General features: G+C 44.7%; 2 protein-coding genes across 4 annotated transcripts in view; one reads left to right on the top strand and one right to left on the bottom strand.

The window, feature by feature from the left end:
* PPM1E (protein phosphatase, Mg2+/Mn2+ dependent 1E) overlaps positions 1 to 12,822 on the top strand; it is a 153,799-nt gene extending 140,977 nt beyond the window's left edge. The window contains exons 4-8 of the mRNA XM_015424175.1: positions 1,655 to 1,854; positions 2,245 to 2,433; positions 4,134 to 4,277; positions 6,834 to 6,927; positions 7,824 to 12,822. Coding sequence (XP_015279661.1) covers positions 1,655 to 1,854; positions 2,245 to 2,433; positions 4,134 to 4,277; positions 6,834 to 6,927; positions 7,824 to 8,893 — 1,697 coding nt within the window. The 3' untranslated portion in view covers positions 8,894 to 12,822. The remainder of the gene's footprint in view (positions 1 to 1,654; positions 1,855 to 2,244; positions 2,434 to 4,133; positions 4,278 to 6,833; positions 6,928 to 7,823) is intronic.
* A 285-nt stretch (positions 12,823 to 13,107) lies between these two features.
* TRIM37 (tripartite motif containing 37) overlaps positions 13,108 to 14,528 on the bottom strand; it is a 54,128-nt gene continuing 52,707 nt past the window's right edge. Inside the window, exons 23-24 of one of the 3 annotated variants that reach the window (XM_015424172.1) lie at positions 14,199 to 14,283; positions 13,108 to 13,789 (exon numbers count right to left, since the gene is read on the bottom strand). In XM_015424172.1, coding sequence (XP_015279658.1) covers positions 13,786 to 13,789; positions 14,199 to 14,283 — 89 coding nt within the window. In that variant the 3' untranslated portion in view covers positions 13,108 to 13,785. Of the gene's footprint in view, positions 14,284 to 14,528 lie in introns of all 3 variants that reach the window. The other 2 variants (XM_015424174.1, XM_015424173.1) reach the window with 2 other exon arrangements.

Raw genomic sequence — 14,528 nt, 5'->3', positions numbered from 1 at the left:
GTTCTGAGAGTGGGTTTGCACATTGTCTTCACATGCCCTGAGTTTGTTCTGTCTTCTTTCCTTCCCCTCCTTTGTAAGCAGTCATCCACTAGCAGCCTCCACTGTGAGGTAAAATGGCTGGGCTGGGTCTCTTGCTGTAACTGTTGAAATTAAGCCTCATTTACAGTCCCGAGGGCTGCCCGTGGGGGGGGGGGGGGGGAGAGGGATGAAATGGGGCATGACATAGACTGGATGACAGCTGACTCAGCCCTCACTCCACAGCGCGGTACTAACAATTGATGAGTAATTTACAGCTGCACGGGGGTGGGTCGGCTGAGGGCTTTTTCTAAAAAAATAATAATCAGAAGCTGTAATTATTAATGATGCCAGCCGCATGTGCGTTATCCGGGAAGGGATGTGTGTGTGCATTTAAAGTAACAGCACAGCACATGGGCACCTTTCATTACTGTTTCCTGGGAGAGATTTTCACAAATGTGCAATGCTGAAGTGAGCTGGTGTCTGTCACCTGTTGGAAAGCAAAGGAAACAAATTTCTGACTAGGAGGGACTTCTTAATCTTGGTGTTGCCTCACAGTTTTATGAGTGGTGATGGCGTCAGGTAGAGGTGTTAGAAAACCAGTGTGGTGCAGCAGAAAGACTTGGACAAATCCCAGCTCAGCAGTCACTGTTTCCTACCCTAACCCTAAGCTCCTTGAAGGAGGGTATATATATATGAACATGTAAATCACCATGTAGTTGATCTGATAACCTTTTGATATCAAAATGGCTCCCACTGCCTACGAAGATGATACGCTGGGACTGTATTAGCAAGTCAGAACCCCTGGAAAGATGTCAGCTGCCAGCAACTGGAGACCATGCTAGAAATGTGCCAGACCGGAGAGCTGGCAGGAACATATATATTCTAGGTGCCCATAATTTGCATCGATATGGTGGATTCCAGGGTGCTGAAGTTCTGTCTCAGCAGATGAATTTTCCAGCCAGCTACTCCCCACTGATCGAGAGACTTATTATTAATTCCAGACACCAAAATCAGAGTGCTGTGGCTAATTAACACAGGAGGTGGGATTAGTTTTTAAAAAATAAATAAATGAACAGTAGGACTCTCTTTGCCTTGTGGTTATTCATTATGTCTATTACCCTCATATTTTCACTTCCGCCGTTGAGCAGCTTGAAAGAGACTTTCATACCAAGAATGGTGATTGGGGCTAGGGGGCATGCTAAGCAGTCCCTGAAGATGCTCACTTGCCTTTTCCCCTTTGCCCCCTTAATAGATCTTGTCCTGGTCATCTCTGCCCATTACTCCTGGCACATAAATAATACCCACTTATTGTCTTCTGTTAGGGTTTCTCTGAAGAGCCCAGATGAAGCCATGAGTGCTGCTCGGGGCCTCCTGTTAGTTGTGTGAAGGGTTCTTTCACAAGGTGAACACGGTGCATGAAGGGTGTGTATTGGGGGGGGGGGAGATACAGATTCACTGGCACTCGGTGGTAGTACAGAGCATTTTATACAAATCTGAGAGTTTTGATAAAATAATATGAACTGACAAAACTTTGGAGTACCTGGTCAACACAGCTTTACTCTCTATTTCCACAGAGACCAGAAGTTCCCATTCCTAGCAAGGGTTTTGTCACATGTTGGTTTCTGTACTTTTACAGAAGTGGAAACAATGAAGTTGGCCCGCACGGTGTTCAGCAAGCTCCATGATGTCTGCAGCAGCTGGGTAAAGGACTTTCCCCTGCAAAGGAAACTTCGCCGTTATTATGAAACATCCATTCACGCCATTAAGAACATGCGCCGCAAGATGGAGGACAAACATGTCTGCATCCCTGACTTCAACACACTTTTCAACCTTGAGGTAAAGAGCCTGCTTAGAGGAAGGGAGAACTGCCTGTGGCCAGAGCCAGGACCGGTCAAGTGACCTTTGAGGCAGGAGTTCCCAGAGTACTCTTTAATATGTAGCACTTTCTGTACCTGCAGAAAAGCCTAATAAACAGATGTGGTTGGAGAATAGCAGTAAAGTAAGTAAATGGAAAAGCTACCAATCCAGCAGTCCTGTTATAGCCGTTTATTCAGATCCTTAATCCCCTGTGCTGCAGATGTCTCCTCTTTTAATGCTTTCCTGTTCATTAGATTTCTATCACGTCGCTTCAGCCTGCAGCATTAAACACTCTTTAATAAATGTCTAAAGTTGCCTACTTGAGTCACTCCTGTGACTCCCATCATTTCAATGGACTTCTCTTGGCAGGACCAAGAGGAACAGGCCTACTTTGCAGTATTTGATGGCCACGGAGGGGTGGATGCCGCCATCTATGCTTCTGTCCACCTCCATGTAAACCTGGTGCACCAGGAGATGTTCCAGCATGACCCCGCAGAGGCCCTGTGCAAGGCTTTCCGAGTGACAGACGAGCGCTTTGTGCAGAAGGCGGCCAGAGAGGTGAATTGTTAACTGGGGAGGGGCGAAGTTTGAGAATTGAAATGGGAGTTCTGTTGCAGATATTATGCTTCTGTGCATTGTGTTCTTTCCTCATTATTCCTGTTGGCTTCAAGGTAGATTGGACAAGCAGTGGGCCAGGAAGGACTTGAGGGGGCATCTCATTTCCCCCCTTCCCACTATTTCCTCTGTTTCATTCCTGAAAGCTCCCTAGCCTCTCTTCTTTTCCCGCTTGCTTATCTCCTTTCCGTGCACCAGCCAACCTAACTTTATCCATCCCTGCCTTCAGCTTTCCCTCATTCCCTCCCCAAATGCTGGGCCGGGCCAGGGCTGAGCTGCACTGTGTGGAACCCACAAGGACTTGTGCAGAGCGCCTCGTTTCCCCCTGTATCCCTTTCCATACATTATTTCCTCTTCTCTTCACAGTTTCTCTGCTTCCTGCACCAGCCAGTCTTTTATCAGCCCAACATCTTCACTTACATAATTTATTTACTTCATTTGTATCCCACATTTCTCTACACTGGGAACAAACGACAGCTATGTCATTCTCCTTTCCTCCATTTTATCCTCACAACAACCCTGTGAGGTAGATCAGGCTGAATGGTTGTGACCTGACCAAAGCAGGGTGGGGATTCGAACTTTGATCTCCAAGATCCTAATCTGAAACTCTAACCATACACGGGCTTTTGTCGGGTGCCTGCTGTTGAACAGTAGCAACTCACAAGCAAAGACACAAAGGAAACTGTACAAAAATTACACATAGAAAAGTGTAAATGTTATGAATAACCAAAGTCCTTATATATATTTCTTTAGGTATGCAGACAAAAGTAGTAGTCCTCACAGAGCCATGATGACGAAATTCTCCAGAGTAAACCTCCGTTTCGTAGGGAAACTTCCTCTGAACATCAACAGATCAATTGTGTCATTCCTTATTGTGGGGATAACAATCTCTTCTTTACATAGGCACTACGAAATCCCAAAGTGGTTGTAGGAACTTTGTTAGAATCATAACAATTTTTTCCATGTTATGGATTGGGATTTCGTGGTTTTCTATGCCAATATAAGCAATTTTTGTACAATTTCCTTTGTGTCTTTGCTTGTGAATTGTTTTTGGCTGTGACCCTATTGTTGAACAGTAGCAGGCAGCCAGACCTGGGTGAATTATTCTAATTATGTGGTGTCAGGTCACGTGGTGGCTGCTTGCTGCTGGCCTTGACCACAAATGAGTCCTCCCTCAGGTGCTGAAACAACCCTGGAAAGGGACCCTTCCCCATCCCCCTGCCTTTTCCTGATAGAAACCAATCCCTGAATATTGTTGTAGTTGCCTAGGAGCAGCCACTGAGGACAACTGTTTCGCAAAGCTGCAGTCTCTCCTTTAATTGTTTTGGGAGATTTTAAACTCCGCCCCCATTTTTAAATTTTGTTCATTTATTTTAAATTTCAGATTCTTCTGCAAACCTGGGACTTCTCAGGTCTGCAGAAAGATCTGCCTTGTCTGTCCATGGCCCCAGTCTCCAGATAAGTACCCACAGATGAGGCAAAGTTGAGAATATGTTGATAGGAATTAATTCAGCTCACAAACAGAAATAGTGGTTTCACCATCCTGAAAGCTGAAATGTCCCCATGTTTGATAACTCATGCCTGGAATGTCTGATCTGCTTCTTCTGGCCTGTAATAAGACTAGGACTACATTTTCTCCCCAGAGATTGCGGTGTGGAACCACTGGCGTGGTGACGTTCATCCGAGGGAATATGCTGTATGTGGCATGGCTGGGTGACTCCCAAGTGATGCTTGTGAGAAGGGGTCAGGCTGTGGAACTGATGAAGCCGCACAAGCCTGACCGAGAGGTGAGAACGGTGTGGATTGCAGAGCATACAGTGCCGTGGTCACAAAGAAAAGAAAACTATTGCCATACTCTAACCATTTTTGACCAAATGTAGAGTCCAGTGCCACCTTTAAGACCAACAGAAGTTTATTCAAGGTATGAGCTTTCATGTGCATGCACACTTTATCAAATACTTTAGAATGGCACGGAAGGTTCAGACTTACAGCCGGAGAATGAACAGCAAATTAACGTGCAACATGATGATGATCAAGTTATGCAAAGTGACACTAAATAACAAGTTAAGGTTATAGGGTCAACAGTTGTAAAGCAGTAATGTCAAACTAGCAGATAAATGTCTAAAGGTGTCTTTTCTAATTGTGGGAAGTGTCTGGGAATCTTCATTCTCTCCTCTCAGGCGGGGAGGGCACTTGACCCTACATCCTCCTCCCCAAAATGCTTTTATGTCAGCAGACATCCTAATATCCCTTGCATACATTCAGTATTCTAATATACTATTCTGAAAAAGAAATACATTAAAATACAGAGGATTTATAGTCCTTTTTGTTGAGAATACATATGTGAGGACTGAATGAGTTAGCATACGCAACGAGATAAAAACTCAATATCCCTGTTGAGTCCTGGGGAGTTCCAAGTGTTGTAATAACTTGTAATTCAGCAATCTCCCTTTCCATTCTGTTTCTGAAATTCCTTTGTAATAAAACAGCTACTTTGAAGTCACTCATTGAATGTCCTGGAAGGTTGGTGGCATAGGGTCTTAGCATGGAGTCCATATATCCAGATACCCCCACGGTGATAGTGCCTATGCCTGAGACAATGGGGCACCCTGGTTTGTGTGCTTTGGGTAGAATATAAAAGGTACCTGGTCGAGGTTCCGGAGGTGTGTCTAAAAGGATAAGTTCCCAAATGTGCAGTGGTAATTCCTTTATAATCTTATATTGCTCTTTTTTGTATTCCTGTGTGGGGTCTGAGTCCAGCTGTCTGTAAAAAGCAGTCTTTGAGAGTGGTCTTTGAGCCTCTTGGATGCAGTCTGATCTATTCATGATGACAGTGGCTCCTCCTTTGTCTGTGTCTTTAATTATAATATTCGGATTGTTCCTGAGACTGTCTTATGGCCTTCCTTTTAGCATGGTTGAGATTCTGCTGTACATAATGTTGTTTGTTGATCACATCGGTTTGTAGTCTGTGGCGAAAGCATTCTATGTAAAGATCCAGTGTGGTATTGCGACCATCAGGAGGGGTCCATACACAAATCTGACATCAGAAATCACAGGATTGAGAAACCTGTAGGAAAACACTTCAACCTTCCAGGACATTCAATGGAAGACCTCAAAGTAGCTGTTTTATTACAAAGGAATTTCAGAAACAGAATGGAAAGGGAGATTGCTGAATTACAAGTTATTACAACACTTGGAACAAAAACCTCCCCAGGACTCAACAGGGATATTGGGTTTTTATCTCATTGCGTATGCTAACTCATTCAGTCCTCACATATGTATTCTCAACAAAAAGGACTATAAATCCTCTGTATTTTAATGTATTTCTTTTTCAGAATAGTATATTAGAATACTGAATGTATGCAAGGGATATTAGGATGTCTGCTGACATAACAGCATTTTTGGGAGGGGGATGTAGGGTCAAGTGCCCTCCCCACCTGAGAGGAGAGAATGAAGATTCCCAGACACTTCCCATGATTAGAAAAGACACCTTTAAACATTTATCTGCTAGTTTGACATATTTATTGTTTTACAACTGTTGACCCCATAACCTTACCTTGTTGTTTAGTGTCACTTTGCATATCTTGATCATCATCATGTTGCATGTTAATTTGCTGTTCATTCTCCGGCTATAAGTCTGAACCTTCCGTGCCATTCTAATGTATTTGATAAAGTGGGCCTTGCACACGAAAGCTCATACCTTGAATAAGCCTTTGTTGGTCTTAAAGGTGGCACTGGACCCTAAATTTGTTCTACTGCTACAGACAGACCAACACAGCTGACTACCTGAAACCATTTTTGACCAAGGCTCCATCAGTCAGGTACTAGATACACATTAGCTCCTGTAGTTGCTAGCATAGGCAAACCAACTGTTGCTATTTTGGGAAGAAATCCCTTATGGAGATAAAATCGTTGTTACAAGAATTTTCTTTATGCCAGAGAGCAGAGACTGCATCGGGGGGGGGTTAGTGTGGCTGGGCAGCTTGCCAAAACCCTTGACTTGGCGCAGGGCCCATAGATGGCAGATGGCCACAGAGGTGTTGGGGGAGCCTTTTGGCTGATCTCTCACTTCTTACTGAGAGGGGTGTCTGGAAAAGGGAGTGGAGCAGCAGGTATCCCTGGTTCCAATCAACTGGTAGTGTGTCTGCATATACACATTATGGTGGGAACAGATAGAGAGCAGGAAGATGAGGGCTTGCTTAGCATCAGGAAACTACAGGGCATAGGACCCAGGGCCTCCCAAAACGTGGAGTCCATCCCTGCATGAGAACATCAAAATCTTCAGGAAAATTCCGAGTAGCGCCGAGGACTCTAATCAACTTTTGTGTTACCTTGTGGTTTAGGATGAGAAGAAACGCATTGAGGCCCTTGGAGGCTGTGTGGTCTGGTTCGGGGCTTGGCGAGTCAATGGGAGTCTGTCTGTCTCCAGAGCTATTGGTAGGAAACTGAAATCTTGATGTCTGGCCCATTTTATTTTCCCTTCCCTATTCCCCCCCCCCCCCTAGTGGCTGACAGCATGCTTTTCTTGTTGTGAGCATGGCAGAGTTGCCTGGAAGTGATACTAGGTTTTCTTCAGAACATGCTACCTGTGTTTGTGAACTACAGCACCAGCCCAGAATGTAGGAAGCTGGAGCTTTGGTGAGATTCAAGTGGTTTGATGGCTGCTGAAGGAATTGTCACTGGCAAGCAAAATGTGCTTCCTGCACCCACATAAATACGCTTTTTCTTGTCTTTTCTCGAGACAGCCCCAGCATCCCCTCCTTTTACGAACAGTCTGACTTGCAGCTTCAGTCCCCTGCAATGTACATTTTGCCTCTTGCATTTCCAGTCCAGTACAAATCTAGTTGTGAGCCTCTTGAGTTCCAGAAGCTTGGGACCCGATTCCCAGACGATTCAAAATTGCAAACTGGTCACTAACTGTGCAACCAGAAACAGAGTTGCCCTCTTCTAAGACTGTGGACATAGAAGGGTGTGACTCTGAGGATTTGCACGGAGCAAACTCTAAGATCAGGTTAGACCACGCTTTGGAATCTCAAACATCTTTGAGGAGGGCTCTGACGTTTGTATCCCTACCACCTCAGCCAGTACATTTTCACAGAAGCTGTGAACTACCAACTCCCAGATTTAATTGAAAGCTGAGGAACTTGAGACTTTCATGAGGGAGCTTGTGATAGTGGTTGAAGTCCTTACACCCCTACCCTCAGCCATACTTGTCCTTGCTTATAAATCTGCTGTACTCCAGCAGTCCCGCTGCTTCAAAGAAAGGTCACTGATTTCTCATCCTTGCCGGAAGCCTGAACTTTCCCTGAATGTGTTTTATCCATCTGCTCCAGGTGATGCAGAACATAAGCCATATATCTGTGGGGATGCAGATTCTGCTTCCATGGTTCTGGACGGATCTGAAGACTACCTCATTTTAGCCTGCGACGGTTTCTATGACACCATGAATCCTGATGAAGCAGTGAAGGTGGTGGCAGACCACCTGAAGGAGAACAATGGGGACAGCAGCATGGTGGCACATAAGTTGGTGGCTTCAGCTCGAGATGCTGGCTCCAGTGACAATATCACTGTCATCGTGGTCTTTCTCAGGGACATGAGTGCAGCAGTAAGTGTTAGTGAGGAGTCAGAGTGGACAGAAAACTCTTTCCAAGGCGGGCAGGAGGATAACGGCGACGACAAAGAAAACCATGGTGATTGCAAGAGGCAGTGGCCCCAGCACCAGGTCTCGGCCCCTGCAGACCTAGGGTATGATGGGAGAGTGGATTCTTTCACGGACAGAACTACCTTGAGTACAGGTTCCAGAATTGACTTGTTGGAAGACCAAGGGTATGTAGACTTAAGGAAAACAGAAGCTAGCAAACTTCAGAGTGCCAAACGCCTGTCCCCAGATCAAGGGTTTAATGCTGGTGTACCAAAGAGAGCAACCCTGGCTAATGGTTTTTCAGCAGAGAATGAGACGCTGCCTGATGCTGCCCCTCCTACGTGTGGACACAGCAGTCTCCCAGGGCAGATCTCTTTCCTTAGTTATGGGTCTACGAGCCCGCACGAATACAACATGGTGAGTGAGACTCCCATCTGTGTGAGGCTGGGGGGCGAGCCGTTCAAATCTTGGGCCCAAAGAGCCTCCATTTTCTCTCATTTCCACCTCTGTGACACCAAGCGGTGGCAGCGGCTAGCCAGACTCAAGCCAAAGCTCCACACGTTTTTCTTTGAGCACCGACCACTCTCCCACCAGGAGTGCTTTGCTCTGCACTCACCTAGCAGTGCGAACGGCCACAGGAATAAGTCACTAAGAAGCCGTCTCTGGCAAGGCTTCTCTAGCTGTTACCAGAGTCACGATGAGGGGATTCTCCTGAGCTACTGTATACCAGACCCTGGGCTTCTCTGGAGCTGTAAAAAATAATGTGCTCCTTTGTGGTCCCCCCATTCTCTTTAAATAGTTAGGTTAGACGTTCACAGAATGAGAATTAAAAAACAAAAAGAGTGGGCGCTCCACTCGTGTAAATAGATCTAGGAATAAAACAGTGTTTCAGTCTCAAAAAATAGCAGCTGGCATGCCAGTCTCTCTCTCTCTCTCAGCAATGTCACAGACATACACGTATCTAAAGCTTCATTTGCTTATGGGAACTAGGTACTGTCATTGACTCACCTGGACTAGATAGGAAAGTAGTATTTATAAGAGATAGCAAAAGAAAGGTGAAACCTGTTTGAGAAGAGTCTGTGGAGCAATATTTTCAGAAAGTCCATGTTTTAAACCTGCCAGTTTTTGTAAGTGTGTTGGGGGAGTGGGCAGGAAGACTTCACTAGTCTGGGTTGCAAAGGGTTCCCTTTGGGGTTTAAGGTTAACAAAGCAAAATGTATAGCCAGCAAGATGCTTTGCAGGTATGTTTTAAAAAGCCATATGGGGGGTTTAACAGGTACTCTAGCACTACATCCTGCCCATCCCCTGTTAAATATCTAATAATACTCCGATCAAGGTATGAATTCAGACTTCAGTGATCCTCCCTCCCTTCTTGTAACATTAAAAATGAAGGCAAACTAAACTTCTCTGTAGGTTAATAGTGACTATTTTCTGTGGCTGGAGTCAAAATTATATTGGCATTTCAGTAGCTTGGGAGGATATATTTTTTTTGGTGCTTAGTGACATATTACTTTTAAACTAAAAAAGTAATCTTAAATAATGTGCATCTAATAGCATCATGGTCAGTATTTTCCATTAACAACTTCTCACTAATCCTTTTTTTTTTTAAATCTCAGGTGTCAAACCAATCTAGAGCTAGTCCAGACACAAACATGCTGTCTATAAACTTACAGAACCAAAAGCTGACTGACAGTTCTGCTTTCCCAGTTCACTCCAGGGCATCTAAAGGAAGTAGTAGGAGACAGCAGTAATGCTGGTGTTGTCTTTGGCTCAGATGTTGGGGCAGTTCTTGGTGTGTTTTTTTAGGGGAGACTAAGACTAATATGGGGGTGAAGCTCTTAGGAATGCCACAATGCAACTGGGAGTAAGGAGATGGTTAAGGGAATCTGCTGTTGCAGCAGCTGAAAAATTAAAAGTCTGAAATCAGTTGTGGAGTGGATTACCTCTTGATGGGCAAAAGCACTAATTAAAGGGGGAAAATGCAGTAATTTTAGCACTAAATACCAAACTTAGAATGCAGAAATAAATCCAAGACAGGTGGCATTTTAGAAATTGCCTCTTGGCCACTAACATTTGACAGAATGATCCCAACATGAGGCATTTCATTTACACAGCTCTGAGTATCCCACATAAGTCCCAAGGAGGGTGCTTTAGACTTGAGTCTTGACAGTATTGCTAACTAGTCTATGTTGTCATTAATGCAGCTGCACAACACCAACAGTTTGCCTACAAGCTAGAAATGCAGTCAGTCCAGAGGAATTTCTTAAGGATAGAGTTGTAGTGTTTCATTGGTCGACTTCCTTGAAGAGACTTATTGAAACCGTAGAGGAAAGCTTTAAAGCAAGTTGAAGATCTCAAGACGTCTTTTGTCTTGGGGAGAAATTTAAGGGCCTACTCCGTATTCCATTTGTCATCCTCTGTGAGACTTCGGTGCCCTGTGTGACCAATCAGGGACCCCGGAGGAGTGGCAGAAGAGCAGCCTGTGCAACATCAGGGTATCACTGCTGCCACCTTAAAAAAAAAACAAAAAAAAACCCCCTTCACATTGGAGAAGGTATGACTCAAGTCTCTGCTCCCTGACAGTTGTTTTCATACAGTTGCACTTAGCTCTTTTCCACAGAGGTGTGTGTCAGACATTCATAACAGACTTCTTCCCTCAGTGCAGGCATAATTGAGAAGCTGTAGCCTCAAAGTATGCTTTTGTGTTAAGAAAAAAGTGGGAAACATCCCCCCCCCCCGAATCTCTGTGGATTCATACATGGGTTATCTGCTGCTCATCCTGTTGATCCCTCCAGGAGGGAGGGAAGCTGCCATCCATTCTTAGTGTGGCCTGGTACAAGATAGTTACAAACAGCAAGTGTTCATTCCTTCATTTCATCAGTGATATAGAGTATGTAAGAGCCATTTGTGAAGCAAACCCTTTAACCACGGTAGAATATGTATTTAAAATTAGTTGTTGGTCCAATATATGCTGCTCAACTTTACACACTAGGCAAAAAAAAAGCAGTGCTTTGTGACAGTGTTTTTTCTCTTAATGCCACTAGTGATAGGAAGTAGTTCTCTTCAGTTCAAACTCCTGTGCCCTTATTTGCTGCTTGCTGACGTAAGCAATAAGTCCCTTTCCTCTTTTTAACTGAAAATGGTATCTCACTGTTCTGTATCTTGTACTTTGATCCTCTAGCTGGTGATAATGTACAAAAAAAGTATAGGAATCTAATTGTATTTATTGTTAATGTTGGTTGTCTGAAGTGTTTTGTAAATCTGTGTATTTCAGTAGTGGTGACATTTGCGTAACAAGAACCTTTCCAATAAAGAGCTGCAGAATCCCTGGAGTTTACACAATCCACATTAGCTGGTAGGAAGTTGGTAGAGTAAACAAGGTTAAGTAGTCTGTCATGGCAGGAGACTCGTGGCAGTTCAAAGTCTGCTTGAGTTTATTCACTGTGAGTTTTGCGGGGATTCCTGCAGTCCCCCTCTGATGTACGAATTCTGAGTACGGCAGGAAAGGGAGCAGCGGCAGCAGCGGAGGAAGCCATTGATCTAGTCCAATTGCACTAAAATATTTATACTTAGAAGTGCCATCAATTGTCCTTGTGAGTTTACAACCCTGGGAGGCATATTATTTCCCTCTTCCCCAACCATAGTCTCTGCAGTTTAGGCATTGTTCTCCTTCTGTCCTTTCATGCAGGCTGGACCAGAGTTCCACAGCTCCCTTACTAAAACAATTTCCCAGTTGTACAACCGAACAAGGGAGAAAAGTTGCCTGATACTTGCGGCTCTTGGTTCAAAATGACAAGACAGGAGAAAAATGGGACACACGTGGGAGTTCTCTTCCTCCTCCTCCTCCGGGCCTGCCTGCAAAACCTTCAATCTACCTGGAAAGCACTAGTGCCCTCCCGGGCTTGTGCTTTTAAGTATTCTACTGCCAGACATAGCCACCATACTGGAACGTTCTGTTAAGCCAGGAAAACTATGCAGAGGAAGTTCAGCATTACATAATGTGAGAGCTGTATTCCAAGTAGCCCTTTTGCCCTGCCAAAATTCTGTGGTAGCAGGGGAGAAGCTGAGCACCTTCTCTCCAAAGAACTAGCTCACTTGCAAAGGCAGACCAGAGTCAGGATGCCAAGGCTTTTGGCTGTGTTTAAGTTAAGCCTCTCTGCACATTAACTGCTCAAAAAATCCTGCACCTGTCCATCATGTGCAACACACATCTTCAAGGAACCCAAGTGACAAAGTGGTTTTTATTCTTCTGTCACACCAACGAGTTTCTGTAACTACCAGTATTAACCCTGAAGTGTCATGAAAATACACCTAACAAGTTTGTGTTTACTTAACCCCCTTGGCTGCTGCATATTTTCTTCTAGAAAATACGGATGAGTCAAACAAGATTAGCTAGGTGTAGCGGGAAACCGGAGATTCAGCTTATTACTAAAACATTAAAATGCCAAGTGTATTATTGGGCTCCTGCGGAAAGATACTTACGCTATCATGAAATTAATGAAGTGGGTCAGTTTACTGCAGAAGTGACTTAATACTACTGTGCTAAGACCTATTGGGACAATTTTTCCTGTAGCTCACAAGTTCAGTTAGAATGATGTATTAGCCATATTTTATTTATTAAAGCTGTTCACAAAAAGGTAAGGACTATGTTCAACTTCTACCAGTATCTTAATAAAAACAGCAACTGTTAAATCTTATTGGTGTATTTACTTGACGGTAACAACAACTGTTTTTGAACTGGAACCAAAAGCTATTTGCACTCAGGACTAGCTGGTACAAACAAGAGAAAGTTATCCCTGACACACAATAGAAAGGAAGACACAAAGGCGAGAACAGGCACCAGCACACGGGAAGATGGCTGCAGGCCTGGCCCAGTCTTGTAGCTGTAGGGGGGGACAGGGCACCGCGTACGGCTCCTCAACACAAAGACCTTCCCTTTGGGCCTAATGTCTGAACATTAAATTGCACAAGTAGAGTCATTTCCAGGTTCATTTTATTAATTAAAAACAGGGCAGACAACTCAACTATATGAATTTTTACAGCACTTTAAACATCACTTAAGAATACTTTGTTCAGTATAACATTCAGTTAGACATAAGGACACACACAACATTGATACAGCAATTCATGCTTTTTAAGGGAACAGCCAATTCAGCACAGCTCACATCATCTTTAGCAGCTCAAGTGCACAATGCACAGTGGCACAGGGTTTGGCAACAAGTGTTCCCAACTGGCCAAAACAGGGATGGGGGCAGGTGGAGAAGTACAGAGGCCTCTCCCATTACAGTAGCTTCGGCCTCACCAGCAGAACAGCTCTATTAGTGTCAATTCATGCCATTTTACCCCATGGGGCAGGGAGAGACTCGCATCTTCCACCACCCCCAACTACTTCTGTAGTAAAATGGAACACGGCTGTAGTTCCAGCACCACTAGGAGGCACACAGAACGTAGGTTATTGTGGCAGCACCAGCAACTGAGCAGGTTGAGAAAAGCAGTACAAGAAGATCCTCAGCGCAAAAGGAGAGAGGAAAAAGGAGACGCGTGCACAAGATGTTACCGGAAACAGCCCCTGGGCAGGGTTGTGCCCATCTCCAAGGGAGACAGGCGGGTGTGTGTGCCAATCCAGCTTCAGGCAGCCCCTCCCAGTAGATGCTCTACCTGGCAGAGAGAGAGAGGATCACAGGGAGCTCTTTATCACCAGTCCATGGCAGCACAAAGCCACAATGCAGCAGGAGTACAAGGATGTGTCTGCACGCCTTGCACCTTAGGAAGCTCCTGGGGTCTGGCCAAACGGGACCTGACAAACGTTTGTCATCAGGGCTGATCAGTATTGCAGTGATAAAGCCCAAAGTCAATCTGCTTTTGGGAAGGGGCAGGAAAGACCTGCTAATCTCCCACTATTACAAGAGGTCCGTCAAGTAGCAAGATGCTGATATCAAAGGCAGTTTCCCTGAGGCAGGGCTTGGTTCATGGGTGGCTGTACTGAGAGATGCTGCAGTGTCCTTTCGCGGGGAGCCTTCTGGTACTGTACTGAATGCGACTTACTGATAGTTAAGGAGCCAATTACCTTGTGCAGTCTTTGCCAGTAGCAAACGGGAGGTCATCAGAGCCTACTTCATCCCCCTCAGTAAAAACAGAACACAACTCTAAGGCTGAAATACAAGCAGATATGAGAAAGCAACACAGTGGAAGGGAATTTTTTAAAAATACAAAGTAGAGGGCTGACTTTCAATTTGGGATATGCCCACCCGCAGCTTTACTCACACTGTCTTCCCAAACATGGTGAGGGGGGAAACAAACCCCCAATCTACTCAGGTCCCAGAAGCCCTACTATAGGTGTACGCCTGTTTCCCTACTTGCATGTCCACATGTGTGTTTGTGTGAGTGAAGATAAAGC

Source organism: Gekko japonicus, unplaced genomic scaffold, assembly GCF_001447785.1.
Source record: "Gekko japonicus isolate JY-2015 unplaced genomic scaffold, Gekko_japonicus_V1.1 scaffold1359, whole genome shotgun sequence".
Taxonomy (NCBI): domain Eukaryota; kingdom Metazoa; phylum Chordata; class Lepidosauria; order Squamata; family Gekkonidae; genus Gekko; species Gekko japonicus.
Note: the sequence above shows the minus strand (reverse complement) of the source record. Positions and strands in the feature narration are given on the sequence as shown.